Raw genomic sequence first — 24,434 nt, 5'->3', positions numbered from 1 at the left:
ATCACAGCTTTTTTCATTTATTACTTTTTTTAAATTCAAAAAACAATTTTTAACTGCCTGACTAGTATACAAAACTTATCCTGAGCAGCCGCGTCGTAAGTTCTGTTTACTCCGAACTGTAAAAAGAAGCGGAAAAGATGAGTTTAATGGTAAATTAAGACAAAAATAAATACCTGCTATCATCAAGCAAAGAGTTAGCGCACTTGCGTCTTGGAGACCTCGCCACTGGTTGCAACCATAATTTTAAAATAGGAAAAGACTAAGTTTAGTTTGAGCCAGCATTAATACAAACAAGAACGTTTAAACGGCTTAGCGCCAATTAAGTAAGTACATAATAGTTTGGAGAATGCATGGAGGATTTTTAAAACCGATATCTTCAGCGGCTTTTTTATTACGTCTTCAAAACTTTTATATTTTCTCTTTCAAAATCTGGGCTCATTTTTCAAAATTTAAAGTCAATAAACGTATCAAGTTCCAGCACCTTAGCTGGAATTTCCGCATTTTTACCTTTTTTAAAATTTTGATAACAATCTTTTTTAAAACTGCGTGTGGTCGCCAACCGAAGTCGTGAATTTTCATAAAATGAAATTTCAACAATTTGTTCCAATTTTGTTTTTTTTTTTTTGTTGTCAATTATTTACCTCACATACATATCAGACGACACCAGTTTATCGGTTTGAGGTAATGAATTACAGCAGTTTTTTGCGAAATTTTCGATATCGAAAAAGTGTTTATCCTGCGATTTCGCCCATTTTCAATATCAATATATTCTGTATGTTTCCAGAATAGCAAATTTTGTAAAGTTATCTCAATTTTTACTCGATTTATCGCGTTAACGGACGTACGGACATGGCTAAATCAAAATTTTGTTCGATCGTGATAATTTATCTATGGAAAAAACGTCAAATTTAAACCTTGTTTAAATTTATTGTCATTATAATTACTAAAAAGCAGAAAGTGAACTTGCAAAAATTAACATCCTGTAAATATTTTTTGGCCTTGGCCATACGAAAGTAGCAAGCTTTTTTCAAAAACAAAAAAAAAAAAAAAAAAAACAGATAATCGTGCATATTAGCTTTTGGCAACCAACTTGTTGCAAGCTCGTTGTTAGATTCTTTTTCTGCTGGGTATTATTTGATTATATTCTTTGACAAAAGCCAACAAGTTTTGGATGTGTAAAAGGTGGTTATTTCTGCATTACTCGTCAAATAACTACTGGTAAACTTATTTAAGTTTTAAAAGAAAGTTAGCCTAATATTAATTGTTTTACGGATATATATAACTGTTATAATAAAAACATTATCCCAACAGAATGCAGCAAGGGAAGTAAAGCCTTTCTTGACCTTCCTCTCTCAACTCAGTGGTGGTCTCCCCTTTTCTCTGTTTTCAATCTGTGGTATAGACTGAAGTATTTTCTTGGCCGGAGCGTTTTCGCCCCTTTGCATAACATGACATAGCCAAGCGAAGCATTTGGACTTTTATTTGCTGCAATATCTACATCTTTTTTTCTGGCCTTTTTCCAAGATTTGTAGCATAGTTATGAGCGATGATTGATTAGCAGGTCTAAAGCCGTACTGTAAAGGTGTAATCTGCTGATTCACGCTGAATACGCTTGACAGGACTTTATATGCGATATTAAGAAACCTGATTACACCATAGGGAGTTGGCGCAATCTACAAAATCCATCTCTTTTGGACTGTCCAAAGGACACTTAGATGCAAATCGTGAGACATAAAACTGCTTCTTAAGTATCCTCAACCGAATTCTTTCTAGTTCTGCGCTTGTAGTAAAGCAAATAAATGTAAAGAGAATACAGGAGTCTGAAACTGTACCTTGTGTGTGAGATTAGGAGAAAAGGAAAGAGAGACGCGTAATTTGAAGAAATAAATTGCTAGCAAACTACATATGTAGGAGATGCTTCAGATGCTGACTGATGAAAATTTTACTACACTCATTCCCCTGAATATTTAATCATACATTTATTTGCACATGTTTCGCCTGTCAAAATCAATGTCCTTAAATGAATCAGATTTATTCAAACTATTAATTGTAATGTAAGCGCACTAACAATGTTACAATGTAACAAACGTAATTCTCGCAATGTCACATGCACTAAATACAAATTTTAAATTAATAATAAATAAAAAATAGAATTAGTTTGGTTAACGATCTTTTCCTATCACCACATTAGGGTCTCTCATTTACTCAGCAGTGCAAAAATTTAATTTTTATATGTAAAGGTAAACACAAGCGTCTTATAATAAACTGAAGCTGTTTTTGCTAGTTCACGCGGAAGCTTGATAAGTAGAACATATACTCGCGTTTTTTTTTTTTTTTTCTCACGCCGCATTATCTATTAATCTGCTACTGAGACTCTTGATGAAAATGTGAAAAAAATTTTAAAATAGGCATTGCACCGCCCACTTGTGATAAAATCAATTTTACAAATATTATTAATCATAAATCAAAAATCGTTAAACCTATCGTAAAAAAATTCTGCAGCGAGGTTGCCTTTATTATAAGGAATGCTTTGAAGTAAAACTTATTTATTTATTTATTCAGTCTATGAAGATACAGGTCTTACAGACTGCCAATAATGGTAGATACAAAAAATATTAACACAAAATAACAAAATATACATGTAAATATATAGTTTACAATAAATAATAAGTTCTTATAACAAACAAATTAAAAACAATTAAATAGCTGACTTTAAAATATTTATAAAAGCGTCCCTACACATAGAAAAATCAATCTCAATAGAAGATGAAATCTTATTGAATTCGTTCAGGGCACGTGCAATTGGCGCATTCCTTCCATAATTGGTTCTAATATTGATACCATAAAACGGGCAAACATTACGAAGATCCCTCCTTGGAACATTAAAATTATTTCCACAGGAAGGTCAGCGCAGTCTGTATCTCCGTGGATAATGCCAAACAAGAAAGTCAAGGAGAGAATAGATCTCCTGGCTTCCAGGGATTTAAGATTCAAAAGAAGTAAACGAGCAGTATATTAATGACCGTAACGCATACTTAAGAAAAACTTTTTGAACTCGCTCAAGCCTGTTGATTGAGAATTGTTGGAGAGGTCTCCAAATGATGGTAGCATATTCAAGATGAGGACGCACGAATAAGGAGTAGAGTACTTTTAAAGTATACGGGTCAGAAAACTCCGAACTATTACGCCGAATGAAGCCTAGCATAGCATGGGCCTTGGCAATGATGCAATCAATATGGTTCACGAACATAAATTTTGTATCAAATACAACCGCAAGATCTTTGATTTTTTCAACAGTCTGCAACGTACTGTTAGCGATACTAAACGAACTGCTGAGATTTGAACGAGATTTTGAGTAGGTTACGTGGAAGCATTTATTTATATTTAATGAAAGATGAGATCTAATGCACCAGGAGTAAAGTTTATCAATATCAGCTTGAAGATTAATCATATCAATTTCGGAATTTATAACAGAGTAAACTTTGAGATCATCGGCGTACAACAGAAATCTAGCGTAAGAGAAGCATGAGCTAATCTCATTGATGAATAAGACAAAAAGTAATGGTCCCAAAATACTACCCTGCGGGACGCCCGATGTCGCCAAGAAGGGATCTGATGATACCCGATCAATAGAGACGGCACACCATCTATTACTGAGATATGATTTTAGCCACTGCAAAAAGGTTGAATGAAAACCAAGGCAGTACAGTTTGTGAATTAGGACATCATGCGATACCTTATCAAAAGCTTTGGAAAAGTCGGTGTAAATACAGTCGACCTGAAGACCAGATGAAAAAGCAGAGATACAATATTCACTGAACTCCACAAGATTGGAAACGCTAGAGCGACCAGAAACAAACCCATGCTGTCTCGGACAGATCAAGTGCTTCACTGAAAAATAAATCTTTTAAAATTAACGAAATCGGTTAAGGACCACGCCCACTTTTATATAAAAGATTTTTAAAAGGGTCGTGGACGAATAAAATAAGCGATACCTTGGCAAAATAAAGCTTTGTATCAATAGAATTTTACTTTTAAATTGAATTATAACATTAAATTGGAAAACACAAATTTTTGAAAATGAGTGTGGCACCGCCCCTTTGGGAGCCATAACTCGAAGAAAAATTAACGGATCGTAATAAAATTTGGTTCACAAATTTTCCCTATAGTAGAAAATATTTCTAGTAAAAATGGACGGGATCGTATATCAAGTTTTATTGCAAGAGTATATGGGGAGACATTTGTTTAAACGGGCGGTGCCACGTGTTATGCAGAAAAGTAATTTATCGCAAATGAAACGTGCAATTCAAGCTCACGCTGAGTATATAATGTTCGGTTACACCACAACATGGACACTTTTAGTTGTTGATATTGTTGTTGTATAGACAACTGCTGATCGTAATGAGCCCCCTGAGAAATGGGTGCTGGATTTAGAAGAGTTCACAACATAAAAAAAAAATTCTAAACTAAAAACTTTAAAAACTTCGAATGAGAAGTCTCTTTTGTTTTTACAAGCACAGCAACTATTTGAGCAATTATGCTTTGATGGAATATATCTGGAATGTACGAAAACATTAAAGATACAATTCTTATGCTGGATTTTTATTCATCAACAAAGACGTGTTCGCTAAGTCACAAATGCACCTATTCTTTATGGAATGATAGTAAATATTTTGTCTTATACATGGAAACTATCAGAAAATTGCTGAAATCTGCATCAAGGCGAAGTTTCTGAATATAATATCATTTGGGCCTATACCAACCAGCCTTTACAACAGCTGACTCCATGACATAGAAATCAGTATTCGTTATTTTAGGACCATGGCAGGCACTCACCGTCGAAAACTTAAGACCCTACCATTTAACATTTTACAATGGATTTTTTTATATATTTTCTGTAATTCCAGTATAAAAAGATACACCTAACTGCTTTTCTGCCTCGACGTTGTATCAATAGCTCAATACTGCTAACTTTGCCACATATCATAAATTGTTGAAAAATGTGTTAAGGGTAGACCTACAAAAAACTTTTTTTTAAAGGAACGTGATCTTCAACAATTAATGTTTAGATCTTTATATGAAATCAATAGCAAAACTCCTGTAAAATTTCATGACGTTATCAATGGCCTTTGATCAACGGCTTGAAAAAAAAACTTAATTTTTGAACCAAGACTTCAGAAAGGAAAGATTTAGGTATTCTCTTAGGTCTCCAGCCGCATTTGTTCCAACAGCAAAATGCTCGACTTAATTCCTGAAAAAGGCAAACACCTGGTTTGAGTCTTAAGTCAAGAATCTTTTATTTGCCGTCTTCTATATACTTAAAGTTTAAATTCTTAATTCTATGAGCAACCACTGAAATCATTTTTACTGTTTTTATACTCAGCGTGCTTTGCACACAGAGTGTATTAATTTTGAATGGATAACGGTTGGTTGTACAGGTATAAAGAAATCGAGATAGGTGTAGACTTCCATATATCAAAATGATCAGTATCGAAAAAAATTTGATTGAGCCATGTCCGTCGGTCCGTCCGTCTATACGTCATTTAATTTGTCTAGAACACTTTTAATGCCATAAGTCGAACAAAAATTTACCAATCCTTGTGAAATTTGGTAGGTGCATAGTTTCTATGGCGATAACTGATTTCTGTGAAAATGGGCGAAATCTCTTGAAGCCGCGCCCAGTTTTTATACACAGTGGACCGTCTGTCCTTCCGCTCGGCCGTTAACATGATAACTTGAGCAAAAATCGATATTTCTATTTCTTTACTAAACTTAGTTCATGTACTTATCTAAACTCACTATATCTTGGTATAAAAATGGCCGAAAACCGGCTATGACCATGCCCACTTTTTCGATATCGAAAATTACCAAAAACGAAAAAATGCCATAATTCTATACCCAATACAAAAAACTTTGTAAAGTGGCTGTTACACCTACCATATTAAGTAGAAGAAAATGAAAAAGTTCTGCAGAGCGAAATCAAAAGCCTTTGCAATCTTGGCAGGAATACAGTCCGTGGTATTACATATATAAATAAATTAGCGGTACCCGACAGATGATGTTCTGGGTCATCCTGGCTCACATTTTGGTCGATATCTCGAAAACGCCTTCACATATACAACAATAGCCACTCCCTTTTAAAACCCCCATTAATACTTTTAATTTGATACCCATATCGTACAGACACATTATAGAGTCACCTCTGGTCTACCTTTAGGGCGGTATCCCGAAAAGGCGTCCACTTGTAGAACTAAGTCCCACTCCCTTTTAAAATCCTGATTAACATCTTTCATTTCATTCCTATATCGTACAAACACATTCTAGAGTCACCCCGGGTCCACCTATATTGCGACATCCCGAAAAGCCGTTCACCTATAGAACTATGGCACACTCTCTTTTAAATTACTCTTTAATACCTTCCATTTGATACCCATGTCATACAAACACATTCCAGGGTTACCCTAGGTTCATTTTCCTACATGGTCATTTTCTCTTATTTTGTCTCCAAAGCTCTCAGCTGTGTATGTAATATTCGATTACACCCGAACTTAGCCTTCCTTACTTGTTTATTTTATTAATACATCAAAATACTTACTTGCTAATTGTATTTGAAACATGCCCTCTAGTGTGCCGCTTGCAACACGATCACAGATTGCTAAGCTATTATGCACGATGTCACAAGTAATCCGAATCATTATTTAAAATTATTTCAAATGCGATCGATACATCGAACTTATTGACTCAGGAACATGCACTGCGTGCATTAGAGTGATCAGGTATTCTACAACACTTTACGCGTAGTACGTAATGGCATAATCAAATCGAGATGGATTTAGATATCCGTATACTAAATTTATCAGCATCGAAATTATTTTGGATTGTTCGCCTAATAAAAAGATAACTTGTGCAATATTTTAAATATCTTTACTAAATTTTTTATCCTGGCTTACCTGTTCCCAGCATACATTCAAAATGACAGAAGTCGAAAACTTAAAAAAATGGAAAAACATTATGTAATTTAATACCAAAAGCTGATAATGTGGTCAAACTTAATATCTGCGATGACTTTGTGCAAAAAAATTTTAATTTGGTACAATTTTGAAGATACGGCCTATGCACCGCTCGCATTTACCGCACCGCACCAATTTTTGCTAACAGAAAGGTGTGTTTCATCTATATTCCTTTATATAATTACAACTCACTGTTATTCGACTAAAGTTATAATGCCCTGATGTATACTGGAACGATTTTCCGTCATCCCTTGTCAAATTTGGTTTCGAGACAAACCGGTTTCAGCGTTGTGCCATCTTCAGTGTCGATTTTCGTTCTAATCAGTTGTTGTCGTTTGTCTTGTATTTATCGTTCGTAGGTACATGAGCAGGTATTGTCAAAATTGATGCTTGTGTATATTTATATGTATGGCTGTGTGTTCATTCAAAGCCGAGGGTGGTTTTTACTGATCGATTTGTGTGGCTTACTGAAGCAGGTAAAAGTCAGTAATTCTAGTCGTTTGTCCTTCTTTGTAGGTTTGTTGATTTTATTTTATTTGCGTTTATTTGTTGTTGTGTGTTTGTCTGTTGTACCTGTGTGATTAATTTGTTTCTTTTAAACAAGTTCTAAAGGTTCAAATATTGTGTCAGAAATTGTTTATCTGTTCATTTATTATTCTACGGTCAAATGTTTTCTGTTTGTATATTTCCATGTTTTCGAGTACGTTGAGACGTTGGCCTTTTGCTTGTTAGACTCGTAGTTAGAGTCTAGTATAATGTTTGGATTCCGTTTTTTTTTTGTTGCCATATATATATACATGGGACACACAGGACGGCAAATAAGAACGAGGTTCAGAGAACATATTAGAGGTAAGCAAATTTGCTCTCTTACTTTGGAAATTTAAGGTTTTTGACCACTATTAACGCCTTTTTTACCGCTCTGGGGTTCTATTCTGTAACTCGATTCGAAAAAAAATTCATTCGACTCACATACATAAAAAAAAAAAAAATATGTGATTTGACTGCTTTCAACTCGCTTTGTCAAATCAAGTTACAAATACTTCAATGGATTCATTAAATTACGAAAGTACATATAACCTGCATACAATATATGTTAAGATGACAGAATTAAAATTGCTCCCCTATTACGTTAGCAATACTGCATATAATTTGGTCGTTAATCGTTAAGAACAAAAACTGAAACATTGTTTTTTATTATTGTTGTTATTTGTAGTCGAATTAGTAAGCAGTGAGTTACATAAATACACTTTTCACACATTTCATTGTAACAATACAAACACAGAAATTTTACGTTTGCATAAACGAAATACTTTAACACTTGCCAATGGGCAATACGTATAAGCTTAGTTTCTATGAATTTGTATGCAAATTAGTTTTTTACCATAGTATCTGCCATTCCATGGCAATGCTAAAACTTATTTTTCTAAGCTAAAACCTATTATCGGATTTGAATTTATATAAAGAGTGACTACAGGAATTTCGAAAGTTTATAATACTTGGATTAAATAGTAAACAACACAGTAAATTAATGAGTTCACAAAAGCAAATAAGCGGAAATGATAAACTCGCGATTTTAAGATGGTACATACTTAAATGATTAAGTAATCAGATTATATGAATTATAAAAGTCTAAAAAGTAATAAAAGGCTCCTTTTGGGGCTCTCATCATAAGTATAAATAATGCTTATTATACTCATGTATGCATGCGCGTATATCATTATGTCAGCTGGCACTGTTTGCTTCTAAGTGAGAGTTTTTAACAATCAATTACCAAACACTTAAATTAGATTATGATTATCCAAACTAATTGACAAAATTTTAATTGCAAAAATTGTTCAACTGTCAAGCAAATGGCTCAAAATTATTCTCATTGGATTTCAACTTTCATGTTTAATCCACACACTTATGCGGATGAAAATGAAAAGATGGCACAATACAAATTTTTGACCAAAGGAAGTTTTTGCCATTTGCATCACAATAAGAAAAGTAAACGTTAAATAAGTTTTTAAAAAGTTCACTGTAATAAACCATAAGGGCCGTTTTTAATTTGTAAAAACCTTTGTCACGTTATGGAGGAATTCTGAATGTAATTGTAAGGTGTAAGTGTAAGGAAGGGTAATAGTAGTATAGTAAGTATGCTATATGGCAGATGTATGTATGCAGAATGTAAATGCAGAGAATGTGTTAGCATTAATATAGTCTGCGGTATTGGTATGCTATATGGAGTCAAAAATAATGAGAGCATAAGTGGAGTCACTACACTGTAGCTTAATGTAAAAACATTGCACTTAATAGAGTTGATATCGGTGAAATCACGCGAGCAATTCATATACACAAATTTGTGCATGCAAGTGCTCGACCGGATGTATAAACTGCTGTTTTGCTGGAGTAAACATAAGCAAGTGCATGATTGTTATATCTGATAAAAATTTGGCTAGATTTACATGAAATATGAAAGTGTAAGAAAGATAAAAAATATATTAATAGAGTAAGAATTACTATTAAAAAATTAAAACAAACGATCACTATAGAACAAAATTAAATAAAATAAAAAAATAAAATAAAATTAAATTAAATAAAATAGAATAAAATAAGATAAAAAATAAAATTAAAAAAAAAATAAAACAAAATAAAACAAAATTAAATAGTACAAAATAAACAAAATAAATTATAATAAAATAGTATTAAATAAATTAAAATTAAATTAAATTAAATTGTAAGAAAAAATCATCAACGGTGTTTTATTTTAAAACACAGACCTCGAGCCAGCTTAATAAGATAGTTATTTAAATTAAATTAAATAAAAAATTAAAAGTACAATGAAATTAAATAAAGTAAAACAGATAAAAATGAATTAAGTCAAAATATATTAGATTAAATTAAATCGACATTGATTCGACGAGTCTCCGTTTGTTATAAAAAGGTTTGGGATGGATCATTGAAAAATTATAAATTTTTTATCAATATGCTATCGATATGTTTTTGGAATGGTACCATTTTCTTATCGAAATGTTATCATAAAGTTATTGTTCTGTTATTTATACGTTATCGATAAGTTCCGAAAAGTTACCGGTTTATTATAAAAAGTACCTGGGCGACCGAGCTTTGCTCGGCAATCTTCGAGTATGCCGCATAAATACTTTATTATACATGTCATCATAAGTCAAACTTTACTTTTTTATATGTATATATATAATATATTTTTACTGACCAATATTTGATTTCCTTAAAACTTGATTTCAAAAACATATCAAACACTAACCGCAAAATGAACTGGAATGAAAAATTTTAAATGGGTATTTCCAGCCTATAGTATAAAGGATTGTTATAACAATTATTTAAATCGAGAACTAAGTTATTTAGGTCGAGTATCTTCATGCGCCGAATTAATTATTTCAAACATTTTTTTAGTTATACGCTATGAAAGTCTCACAATTTTATTACATTCCATAAACTTATAAATTTCAGGAATGACAACTATCAATTAGTTTAATTAAATGTCAACTTACTTCCCTAAGCCCCATCTGTTGGTAAGTAGTTAAATGGTTAGATGTCGTCTTCAAATTGAACATATGTCTCTAGTGTTCAACGGTACCAAATTACCATAGTGAGATATCTTTTTGCTATGGTGAGAAATCATTCTAATAGTAATCTGTGAGAAATTGCAATTATTAAATTCATATTTCCCAAAAATACGCATTTAATTTTGCTGGAATTTGCCGCGGTACCTTGATATTACATTTCAATTCTATTAGCGTGTGTGAAATTAAGAAAACTAAGTGGAATCATGTGTAAGATATTTTTACGAAGATGTTTAACTTTAATTTCTCCTTTAAAGCTTTAATAGAATATGAGTAAGTAGAGTAATATTTCGTCTAACTACCACAACCCTAATTGGCAACCCTACTCAAAAATGTCCCTATTTTAATGCGAAGTGAAATACCTTTCGTTTGATGCCCATATCGGCATATCTCATGCATTTTTTTTAATTTCGAACAGGTAGCAACTCTCAATGGCAACCCTCCTCAAAAATGTCCCTATTGTAATGCGAAGTGAAATACCTTTCGTTTGATACCCATATCGGCATATCTCATGCAATTTTTTTTTAATTTCGAATGGGTGGCAACCCTAAATGGCAACCCTACTCACAAATGTCCCTATTGTAATGCGGAGTGAAATCCCTTTCATTTGATACCTTTCGTGAAATACCTTTCGTTCGAATCCCGGTGAAACCTTTGATAACATTACAAAATTGCCTGATGATGATTACGTTGGCGGTTTTCAAAATGGGTCCATCGCAATATGCCAGTAAATATTTCTTTCTTTTCAGTTTCTCTTAGAAAAACATAATAATTGAAATTCAATTATTATAAGCCGGTGTTAAGCTCATGAATTCTTAAATATAATTATGCAATTTTTTCTTAATTTCGAATAGGTGTCAACCTTGTGAAACCGGTTTATCTCAAAACCAAATTCGACAAGGAATGACGGAAAATCGTTCCAATATACATCATTTATCCATCTTGTCGAAAAATCAACAAAACAAAATAAGATATTATTGCTTTAATTGCTGCTTGGCTGTTACTATCAAAGTTCACGCGGCTGCAGTTTAAGTTCCTTTCTTTCAGTGTTTCTACTGCTTTAGATACGGCTGCTAGTTCCACCTGAAATATGCTACAGTGATTGTGGGATATGTTTATTTCTGGACAAGCACAGAATACCGAAGACCTTACTTATTTTATTTTTTTCAGTATGCGCCGATTGAAAACTGTTAGTAGTCCGTTCGCGTTCAAGCTAAAAGCTTGACTGACGATTGTTATCAAAAATTCCAACTGTTCCTATAATATTTCAATAAGAACAAAACTATCACAATTGTTATTTACTGAGCTCCAGGATATGGCTGTAAATTATCATTGTAATTGAAAAGCAAATGAAACTTGTATGTATGTGTAAAAAATCTTCAATAATTTTGAACAAGCTCATAATGCAATAATAAAGGTGATGTCAACAACATTACATCACTTTTTCGGCAGCTCCGTTTCCCAGTATTTACTTGCATTACAAAAGGAATACATTTTGATTGCTTAAATTTCGAATTTCCTCAAATTTGTTTCTATATTATTTTTGTGAAATCCAAAGTAACGTTAATCTTTTTGTCTAAAAAAATTTGTTAACGGCTTATAAAGTTATTGTATTTCTAAATGTCTACTAAAATCTACTCCTTTGTAGTAGAATTCAAATACAGTAATGTATGATAGACAACCCTCTTAAATATACATGCCGAACTTTTCAAAATAAGCAAAACGTCAAGGGGATAAAAACACCTGAATAAAAATATAAATAAAACAGACTCCTGAATAATACAATAAAAAAGTTGAAATGACTTTAAACATTACTTACTTAAACAGATTTATACCTAATCACAAATTGCTTTTTAAGCCAAAAAAAAATTAAAAACAAGTAAGGAAGGTTAAGTTCGGGTGTAACCGAACATTACATACTCAGTTGAGAGCTATGGTGACAACATAAGGGAAAATAACCATGTAGGAAAATGAACCGAGGGAAACCCTGGAATGTGTTGGTATGACATGTGTATCAAATGAAAGGCATTAAAGAGTATTTTATGAAGGAGTGGGCCATAGTCTATAGGTGGACGCCATTTAGGGATATCGCCAAAAAGGTGGATCAGGGTTGACTCTAGAATTTATTTGTACAATATGGGTATCAAATGAAAGGTGTTAAAGGGTATTTTAACAGGGACTGCGCCATAGTTCTATAGGTGGATGCCATTTAGGGATATAGCCAAAAAGGTGGATCAGGGTTGACTCTAGAATGCGTTTGTACGATATGGGTATCAAATGAAAGGTGTTAATGAGTATTTTAAAAGGGAGTAATCCTTAGTTCCATAGGTGGACGCCGTTTCGATATATCGCCATAAAGGTGGACCAGGGGTGACCCTAGAATTTGTTTGTACAATATGGGTATCAAAAGAAAGATGTTAATGAGTGTTTTAAAAGGGAGTGGGCCTTGGTTCTATAGGTGGATGCCGTTTCGAAATATCGCCATAAAGGTGGACCAGGGATGACTCTAGAATGTGTTTGTAAGATATGGGTATCAAATTAAAGGTATTAATGAGGGTTTTAAAAGGGAGTGGTGGTTGTTCTATAGGTGGTCGCATTTTCGAGATATCGCCCTAAAGGTAGTATCAAAAGAAAGTTGTTAATGAGTATTTTAAAAGGGACTAATCCTTAGTTCCATAGGTGGACGCCGTTTCGAGATATCGCCATAAAGGTGGAGCAGGGTGACCCTAGAATTTGTTTCTACAATATGGGTATTAAAAAAAAGGTGTTAATGAGTATTTTAAAAGGGAGTAATCCTTAGTTCCATAGGTGGACGCCGTTTCGAGATATCGCCATAAAGGTGGACCAGGGGTGACTCTAGAATGAGTTTGTACGATATGGGTATCAAAAGAAAGGTGTTAATGAGTATTTTAAAAGGGAGTAATCCTTAGTTCCATAGGTGGACGCCGTTTCGAGATATCGCCACAAAGGTGGACCAGGGGTGACTCTAGAATGAGTTTGTACGATATGGGTATCAAATTAAAGTTATTAATGAGAGTTTAAAAGGGAGTTGTGGTAGTTGTATATGTGAAGGCGTTTTTCATATATCGACCAAAATGTGGACCAGGGTGACCCAGAAATTCATCTGTTGGATACCGCTAATTTATTTATATATGTAATACCTGCCAAGATTTTAAGGGTTTTTTATTTCGCCCTGCAGAACTTTTATAAAGTTTTTTCTAAAGTTATATTTCGCGTCAATAAAACAATCCAATTACCTTACCATGTTTCATCCCTTTTTTCTTATTTGGTATCGAATTATGGCATTTTTTAATTTTTCGTAATTTTCGATATTGAAAATGTGGGCGTGATCATAGTCGGATTTCGGCCATATTTTATACCAAGATAAAGGAACTTCAGATAAGTACGTGAACTAAGTTTAGTTAAGATATATCGTTTTTTGCTCAAGTTATCGCGTTAACGGCCATGCGGAAGGACAGACGGACGACTGTGTATAAAAACTGGGCGTGGCATCAACCGATTTCGCCCATTTTCACAGAAAACAGTTTACGTCATAAAATCTATGCCCCTACCAAATTTCAAAAGGATTGGTTAATTTTTGTTTTGTTCGACTTATGGCGTTAAAAGTATCCTAGACAAATTAAATTAAAAAGGGCGGAGCCACGCCCATTTTGAAATTTTCTTTTATTTTTGTATTTTGTTGCACCATATCATTACTGACTTACTAATTTACTTATATACTGTAAAGATATTAAATTTTTTGTTAAAATTTCACTTTAAAAAATTTTTTTTTTTAAAGGTGGCGTGGTCCTTCTCCTATTTTGCTAATTTTTATTAAGCGTACATATAGTAATAGGGGTAACGTTCCTGCCAAATTTCATCATGATATCTTCAACGACTGCCAAATTACAGCTTGCAAATTTTTAAATTACCTTCTTTTAAAAGTGGGCGGTGCCATGCCCATTGTCCAAAATTTTACTAATTTTCTATTTTGCGTCATAAGTTCAACTCATCTACCAAGTTTCGTCGCTTTATCTGTCTTTTGTAATGAATTATCGCACTTTTTCGGTTTTTCGAAATTTTCGATATCGAAAAAGTGGGCGTGGTTATAGTCCGATATCGTTCATTTTAAATAGCGATCTGAGATGAGTACTCAGGAACCCACATACCAGATGTCATCAAGATACCTCAAAATTTACTCAAGTTATCGTGTTAACGGATGGACGGACGGACATGTCTCAATCAAATTTTTTTTCGATCCTGATTATTTTGATATATCTATCTCGATTCCTTTATATATGTACAACCAACCGTTATCCAATCAAACTTAATATACTCTGTGAGCTCTGCTCAACTGAGTATAATTACGTGTGACGAAATAATAAAAAATAAACATAAAAATTTAAAGTTAACGAATTATTTCAAGTACTCAAAAATTGCAATTCAAAGGGAATTTTCCCCAACTTTAAAATTCTATGAAGCGCATTAGCTTCATATCCATGAAAATTTTTTTTTCCATTTTACTTGTTATAATTTATATTATATAATTTATTATAATGCTGCTTACATTGTTTTATGCAGACTTTTATTGTATTTATTTTATTGCTGTTTTGTAACATTTTATTTTTTGCCTTTTGTTTTCAAAAATGGTTCCATTTTGAGTGAATAAAGCTTTCTAAGAAGAAAAGTAAAAATGATACGAACGAAATCATAAAAAAACAAAATAGTACAATAAATAAATGCATAACAACAATTCGAAGAATGTGCTTCCAATAAAAAGGTATTACATAACTTTGTCTGTCGTTGAAAGTACTTGATATTGGAGAATAGGTAGCGTTAAAATATAAATAGCATAAACAACTTTTTCAATATAACAGTTTGTGCGTAGCACTTGGCCAAAGTGGCTGCCGTAAGTAAAAATTATTGGGATCATCAACTCCAGCACTTTAACTTCAACTTTGCGTAATGCAGAGAAAAACAAAACACTTAGCGGTCGCATAATAAGTACTTACAATTTGTTTGCAGTCAATATAATATCTACCTTAGGTATCTAATTATAAAATGCGTCTACGTTATTTGGAGCAATCATATTTTTATGCAAATATGAAGTGCTAAACTTCTTTTAGCAAAATAAGACAATTTCGGACGTACGTAGGCGTCGTGATACTCACTCAATGGTACGTTCACCCAGAGTTTATTTCTTAAATATGTAAGGTGGAAGGGGCATATTCGCCATAATGTTTTCTTGTTTCTTTTGATCTTTGCTTTTACCTATATGACACTACTTGGTTTTGTCTTGGATTCCAAGTTAGAAAAACTGAGAGAACTTTATCGGAACTTCAAAATACAAAAACAATATCTACCATGAGAAAACGAGACCACTATTCCCCCGAAAATTAGTGAGTTTGAAATGATTTTGTTAATGTTTTAAATTTTATTTTTTCACTTACATTTTTGACAAAAAAAAACTATACAAATAACATGGGAAAATTATTTCGGTCTCCGATGGTTCACTTTTTTCACACGAAAGTTGATTTTGGTTGCGTTTTTATGCACAAAATTTTCAAACCAAAAACAAAACATTCATTTGTCTGAAAAAATAGAGAAAAAATGGCCGAATGTCAAAAAAACTTATCGAAATACAAACTGGCTCCTTTGTTTTTTATGAACTAGGTTGTATTTTTCTTGGTTTCCCTTAGTTTTTTTGAAATATGGTTTACACGCTTACACCACTACTTAAACCGTATTAGAAGGGAGGGCAACAAAAAATATAACAGAAAATACAGGAAAAATTGTAGTGTCATATAGGCATTACATGAACATCTGCTTGCTTTTATTTTTTGTATGTTTATTAGGCTGAGTCGATTTATTAACCGATATCGGGCCATCGATTTTTCGATAGGATTTGGGCTCAGGAAAAAAGTTCCACTACGCGTACCCAAAAAAATTATTTTCGAGCCACCATAAGTTTAACTGAAACTTCTTCCTCTTATCAAGAACCGATTACAATGCAATAATTTTATTGTGGGATGACATAAGGTCAACGTAAATAAAGTCAGTTAAACTTATTACCACTTCAAAAGGCCATTTGAATTGGTCACTTAAAGTGGCCATAGGGTCAATTAATCATAGGGTCCTTAAAAATTTGATGTAGTGAGACAAAAACACAAGCAAACAAGCTCCGCAGGATCAATTTTACCGTTAACTTGCAAAATAACGCCGCGACATTTTTTATTGCAAATTCTTTTAGGCGTAAGTATCAATCAGTCAAACAATCAGGCCCTTTCAACGTCTAAACATGTAAATCTAGAAACAAAATACATCGAACTAAAAGATTTAAAACAAACTATAGTTTGAAAAAACTGAAAACTACGCTTATATTGCTAACTAACTGAAGTAAAATTTGAAAAATTATTTTTAATGACAAAGATGTTATGTTATATTAGCAGAAGGTGGAACAATTTACCAGATATATGTATATCTCTAAAATAAAATTATCTATAATAATATTGTAAAACAGAATAATCAAAATTTTAGGAAAAAGCTCGAGGTGCTTGATATATAAAACTAGAAGACCCGGCAGACGTTGTCCTGCCGTCGGACTCTGCCCTCCCCCCTCTTCACTTTTTCCAAATCCTTTATTCACTCCTCCCTTCGTCTTTTTCGCTTCATCTATCTCCATCTTCGTCTCATTCTATCTCTTTCTCAATCTCCTTCTCCTTCTCTCTTTTCTCTTCTCTCAATTTCATTTCATTCTTCTGCATCCCTTATTGCCTGTCCCAGAGGGTGGTATATATTTTATTTCAGTCCCAGTCCCATTCCGAGTATCAATCCGGTCCCACTCCGAGTCTCAGTCCCAGTCCTAGTCCTAAGCCCAGTCCCAGTCCGTCTCTGGATAATATATTACTCTATACTAAAGCACTCATCAAGAGCTTTCATTTGATATCGATATTGTATAAACACTGTCTAGGAATTCACTGGCTCACGTTTTGGCCTATATCTCGAGACCCTAGTCACCCAGGGGTATGAAAATTACCCTCTACACAACCAAAGACTCTCCTGAATTAAAAAAAATGTCATAGTACCTCTAAATCGCGGGTCCCCTCAGAAAACCGAATACCAGAAACCAGAATAATGGGACTATAAACTGAGATATAAACTATCCTATCTCTCAAGTTAAATCAAACTACACACGGTGGGTAAAACAAATTCAAAATCGGCTCAGTAGTTTAGGAGTCCATCGAGGCCAAAAATGTTGTGACACCTGTTTTTTATATATTAAGATATTACAATAAATCTATTTGCAACTATTTGCAGCTATTATGAAAATTAGGTAAAATGAAATCCACACTGTTTACACTGAATTCGTTTTTTCTTGACATTAAACCTGAATTTGAAAACGTTAGTTTTGTAATACTTGAGTTACGAACGTAAAGTCTCTTTACGATCATATGATCAATGTGCATAAAAAATCTTAAATCAATCTGTAATAATGAAAATAGTCTAAGTTATTATTAAACACCTTATAAAGAAACGAGTTTTATTTTTGTTAGCCAAAGCCGAAATTGCTAGTTTTCGTAACATTTTTTTGCGTCCATCGTAGGACTTATAATTTTGAGTAAAATGAAGCAAAGTTGCAAACTATTGGTAATGTTTCAGTCTATGCATACTAACTCATTTATTAACTAAAATAAATACATATTTACACACACATTGAACATTCTGAACATAATTATTTTTAAATACTTCTGTGAACTAAATTTTTTTCCATCAGCACACAGAAAATATCCTGGCGAGCGCCTCCATGATGGATTATCTGGCCTCCTTCCTTGCGCTTAAATCTAGTATTATTCCACCTTCCCTCTTATCTTTGGTTGGTATTCATTCACCTCAGCATCAACAATAGTCACATCATTAGTGACCTCAGTTAAAACAGCGTTGCTACCGATGATGTTTGGAATTTGAGTATCTGTATGGATTTGGCTTTGTGAGTGATTTTTCGAAATGGTTTTAAATTCACCCGCCTGTTGTTTAGCCGTGGCACAGTGTCTGAACTGCGTTTCATTTAAACTGTAGTCAGCATTGTTTATGTTGTCGTGAGTGTTGCTTTCGCTTCGTTGTAACCAAAGCGGTGCCAACCTTAACATGAGCACAGCTCCTAGCGGTGCTGTGAAAATTATGGCCAACACAGAAATGATTAGTACATTGTTGGCCAAAATGGTGATATGCAAGTCAGTACTCTTTAACGATCTGACCATATCCAATGCAAGTGGACCGAGTGCAGCCTGCAAATAAAATTGAATATAAAAATGTATGTAAGTCTACCAAATATAGAAATGGTGACAGTGGGTAGGCTCCTAATAGCCGAAGCTCTTTGAAGCTAGTAGCCGTTTTTTCGGATATAGCATATTTATCAAATATATGTTAAATATAAGTATCGATTTTTGAACTATTATTTTAGAACTAGTCCTTTAGATCAAGGCTAAATCACAAACTTGTATCACTTTACTGTATAATTTCGGACCAAGGAAGGAAATTCAAAAGAAACATTCCGGTGTAAGAACTATTTTAAGTTCGCACCGTCGTCTCCCAAGAACTACGACTTTATGATGTCCTGTGACCTGTACACTCAAAACAAGGAAACAAATTAAGTTATCTTCAAAATGACGGTATACTTAGGTAAAAGCTGGAAGTATAAAAATTTTTAATTAAAAACAACCAAAAAATTAAAAATGTATATAGTTAGCTTAATGTGAAAATGTGCTAAGTCGCTTTTTACAATTTTTACAGGAGACGAAAAAAATGAATAATTTTTCAAATAACCATTTTTTTTTTTCAAAACTGTGAATGAGGATACCTTAGCTGCAATACTTTTGAGTGTGGAAGCTTTGAAAAAGATAAATAAAAATAATGTATGCTAACTCAGCAGCTATTTAATGACTTCGCACAATTTCCGCACTCAAACCAAATTTTCTCGACTTAGCACATTTTATTCAATATGTTTCCCCATCATTCCTCCCCTTTAATGATTGAAAGATAACTCTAAAACTATATATTTCACAAAAAATACTATTTATTTGTCCAACTATTTCTAACGGTTCTGATCAGGACTCTTTTGCCGGATGATAAGCAGGCAATCATTTATTTTTAAATTCAATCAAACGCTGTGTTGTACCTTATTCCAAAAAGAAAACTGCCACATACTTCATCTACAAACTAAATACTAAATCTCTTGATCGTTTTCAAGAGAGTAAAGACGTGGGTGTAATTTTTGACTCCAAACTCCCTTTTTCTAGTCACATCGACTGCATTGTTTCAAAATTTGCTGAAAAGATTGGGTTCAGTAGACGTAACACAAGTGACTTTAAGGACCATATGAAGTTGAAGGCACTTAATATATCATTTGTCAGAAGAGGTGTTGAATATTGATCAATAATATGGAATCATTTCTATGAATCCAACTCCTATAAAATTGAGAAAGTTCAAAAAACTTTTACAAAAATTGCTTTACGTATGCTTCACTGGCCAGACGGCCTCCCATCATATACCAGCAGGCACAAATTGTTTGGCCTTCAGGCTTTGCATTATAGAAGAACCTTTATCTCACTCATGCTTACCTATAATGAAATAAAATTTAGCACGAATTACTCTGATTTATCTAATTTGTTCATTCCATATATTCCACTGAGTGATCTTCGGCATAAAACGAATTATGCTATGAATGAACCTATAACTAGGACTCTACATCTAGCAAATCGATTCAGTAGTGTTATTAATTTTAATAAATGTGTTATTAATTTTAATAAATATGAAGTTTAAGCATGAGTTGTTTTCTATTTTTAACTAGCCTGTAAGATTAACTGGCGCTTAACCGTCTAAACGGTTATGGCCGTCCAACAAGGCGGGCCAGTCGCTCCGCCAACCGGCGCCAATTGGTTAAACTACGCTTAAACTTATTCTGCAGTTTTTCAGTCCACTTTAACTGAAGTTTAAGCTGAGCTTAAGCGGTCGATCTGGCAGGGTTAATTTTAGTTAATCTATCAGTTATTTGCTTTCGTTAGAAATGGCATCGAATATAACCACCAAGCATATGGACTTGAGTACCATTAGAGCTCATGTTGGTAGCTAGGCATTCTTCTTAAATCTGAAGAGTTGTTTCGAAGCAGTGGCCCAACTCGAGAATCATAGCATTATCAAAAGTCGCCTTCAACTGTGACTGAAAAACTGATCAGTAGCTTAACTGGAGTTTTGCAAAAACTTTTTGGTATTTAGCTACATTTGACTGATATACTACCAGCAACAACTTTTCAAGTGCACAGCCGGGTATATAATGTTCGATTTCACCCGAAATTAGACTTTCTTACATGTTTTTTGTGATGTTCCGCATAATGCAATACAACAAGGCAGATGAATTGGATATTGCAAAATAGACTCGCATTTGTCAGTACTCGCCCACATAACTTAAAGTGTTGCTTCTTTTCGTCTTCTGCAGCATTGATTTTTTTCAAAAAAATTACGACTGTATGTTCCATTAGTGCAATATTAATGGTAGGGACGTAAAATACAGAATTTGCGGATGAGTATCTGGCAGGCTTGCTATACGAAAACTCTAGATTTATGGTCCCAAACGTTAAGACGTAGGCTTAATAAACAGTAAGAGGTGGATGGTATAAAAATATGTATCCGCAGGGGTTTTACGGCAACGAAACTTTACCTTAATCGGTTCACGCAATTACCCTATCCATTTCATTCTTCTGTAGATTTTCCCCTTTTTCTCTTACTCCTCCTGCTCTTATCTACCTCTTGCTCTCACTTTCAGCCTCAATCTAATCCTTTTGTTATTCGTACTATTTCTGCTAACACCTTTTTCCCTATTTTTACTCTCCCTCTTCTTCTTGTGTCTTTTACTTTTTCGACTTCTCTCCAACTTCCACCACTTTCCCTTCTCCATTTCCACTGTTTTTCTCAATTCTTTCTTTGTCTCTTATCCAATGTGGAGATATATCGGGCTTGGATTTTTTCCGCACATTGCATTAGTAAAGTAGTGAAAAAGTAGCAAAATAGTATCAAACATTTTACCACTCTACCATCTTAAAATTGACGACCGAACGGTTTATTTTAGTTGTTGTACTACTTCACCTGTCTGACTTAATTACATCACAGATGCTTCCAGTATGTTTAAAGCCCCTTCCAGCGCCCCAATTAGAGAGGTGGCGAAAGTTCCACAAGATTGACCAAGCGGGGAAAGCGTAGACCCAAGCACGGAGTTATAAATTGTCGAATATCATGTGTAAACGGCGGCCACAGTGGTGTGATGGTAGCGTGCTCCGCCCACCACACCGAATGCCCTGGGTTCACACCTCGAGCAAAGCAACATAAATATTTTAGAAATAAGGTTTTTCAATTAGAAGAAAATTTTTCTCAGCGGAGTCGCCCCTCGGCAGTGTTTCACAAGCACTCCGAGTGTATTTCTGCCATGAAAAGCTCTCAGTGAAAACTCACTGTGTCGCAGATGCCGTTCGGAGTCGGCATAAAACAAGTAGGTCCCATCCCGCCAATTTTCAGGAAAAATTAAAAAGGAGCACGACGCAAATTGGAAGAGAATCTCGGCCTTAAATCTCTTCGGAGGTTATCGCGCCTTATATTTATTTATTTATTTTATCATGCGTAAGTTTACAACCTTAGACTAATAAAGAAAATATTATCACTAACAAGAGAAGACTGCAGACTTAAGGCTAGTATTCTGACTGGACACTGCCTTCTGGCGTCACATGCCTTTAAATTAGGCTTGGTCAGTGTAGCAGAAGCAGGACAGGCGGTTTGGAGGAGGAAACGATCGAGCACGTTTTATACTATTTCCCTGCGCTTGCAGGCTAAGACTCCAGCTATTAATAGTAATACAGAAGTCAGATCTAAAAGCAGCAAGTGGCACTGGTCCTAGAAAGCTTTTAGTATTTGCAAAGAGGAAGAAGTTATTTTATAACATAGGTCTTTATTTTTTACAGGGTTTTTTAGTTTGGTCGTTAAACACCTTTTTGGAAATACTATGGACTCATTCAGTCTATGTGAGTTCCTTACGGGCCGGCCAGTTTAACCTTATCTAACTTATGCTTTGAAACGCTGCCTAACTCTGGACGTCTGGTTGCTTATTTTACATCCCAAACTGGTTATATAAACCAGGTAGCTTATTTTTTGCTGCTGTCTTCAATGTTACCTGGTAACCTACCCAGCGTTCTTTTTGGAATAGATTGAAGCTATTGTTGCCCACAAAACCATACTCAAAACAAATAGCTATCTTAAACCTAACCAAAAAAGGAGCTCATTTTGCCAGGTTTTTGAACAAAGCTATTTTAAAAAGCCGAGAAAAATGTGAATCGCAGCAAACCGCATATTTAGCTTCACAAAATAAAGTTAACCGCAGGAACATGCAACATATGCGCCTCATGTCAGATTACAACCAATGGGAATAGCAAAGAAATACATAGAAAAAAAAATCACCAAGAGGAGAAGTTGACAAGGGTAAGCAAGACAACTTAAATAAAAGCTCGTTTTCAAATTCTGAAAAAAAAAACAGGAAATAGTGTTACCGAAGTTTTGCACATGCAGAGGCGCGGCATTTGAAAGAGTTGTTATTTGGTTGTTCTGGTTAAAAAATATTTACACCAGTGTAGCGTTTAAATTCATTTGCCACAAACAGCTAGCCTGGGAGGTGGAATTCATGAAGCTTTGAGGAAGTAAGAGCATTATGGTCTTGAAATTGTGCCATGTTTTGCTGCAATAAATGTGGTTGAGTGAGTTGCGGAAGCATGTGTCTAACGGGCGATGGAATAATGAAATTTGTGCTTATAAGGTGCTGGCGAGGCAATCAGTTTTACAAAAAACTATAAGAATATGTACAAAACGAAACAAACATCGAATAATGATGACCACCAAATGGCAAAAAATATCAAATACAAAAACCCATAAAACCTCTTCATTGCTAATGGAAACTTACTTGGACAGTTGCTTTGGGAAAACCAGAAATTGTAATGTAGGCGCGTTCTTTGCGAGTAAGGCTGCCGCCATAAGTGGACAGGTAGGCGAATGCCAAACGGAACTGTAAATATAGAGAAAACAATAAATAATTATAAAAAATATATGAAAATTAGTAATAAATTGTATTTCGTGTACAATGGACCTCTATATACACAGTAGCGAGTTTTTGTAAAAAGAGAGGTACATATATACATTAGACTGGTCGATTTTTTAACCGATATCGGGCCATCGATTTTTCGATAGGATTTGGGAGCAGGAAAAAAAAGTTCCACTACGCATACCCAAAAAAATAATTTTCGAGCATGCGAAATTTAATTTTTTTTCCTTTTTTACTTTTTTCGACTTTGATTTTTAAGGTTTTTTTCATGACGTACTAAAAAAAATTTTCATTTGATTGTAAAATTTTCATATATACCCTGTCCGACCCAAACATGTTTTTTTTTTTTTTTTTCAAAAAACTTATCGACAACGTTTTTCGAGAACATTTTTGAGTCGGACAGGGTATACATATGAAAATCTTGGTCATGAAAAAAACCTTAAAATTAAAGTCGAAAAAAGTCAAAAAAATTAAATTTCGCAGGTTCCAAAATTATTTTTTTGAGTATGCGTAGTAAAAAATTTTTCCTGAGCCCAAATCCTATCGAAAAAACGATGGCGCGATATCGGTTAAATTTCATCCATACAAGTCGACCCACCCTAATATACATAGCACGACCTTTGTCGAAGTTTCAAAAAATTTATACGTTTCCATTTTATATATTGTTTATCAAATTATGATCGTCATGAAAAAGTTGAAATGTTATAAATA

General features: G+C 33.9%; 1 protein-coding gene across 1 annotated transcript in view; it reads right to left on the bottom strand.

Moving 5' to 3' along the window:
- Positions 1-18,233: 18,233 nt before the first annotated feature.
- Nha2 (Na[+]/H[+] hydrogen antiporter 2) overlaps positions 18,234-24,434 on the bottom strand; it is a 96,031-nt gene continuing 89,830 nt past the window's right edge. Inside the window, exons 9-10 of the mRNA XM_067774088.1 lie at positions 23,586-23,687; positions 18,234-18,876 (exon numbers count right to left, since the gene is read on the bottom strand). Coding sequence (XP_067630189.1) covers positions 18,439-18,876; positions 23,586-23,687 — 540 coding nt within the window. The 3' untranslated portion in view covers positions 18,234-18,438. The remainder of the gene's footprint in view (positions 18,877-23,585; positions 23,688-24,434) is intronic.

Source organism: Eurosta solidaginis, chromosome 1, assembly GCF_040869045.1.
Source record: "Eurosta solidaginis isolate ZX-2024a chromosome 1, ASM4086904v1, whole genome shotgun sequence".
Lineage (NCBI taxonomy): Eukaryota > Metazoa > Arthropoda > Insecta > Diptera > Tephritidae > Eurosta > Eurosta solidaginis.
The sequence above is the reverse complement of the archived record's forward strand: the minus strand, read 5'-3'. Positions and strand labels throughout refer to the sequence as shown.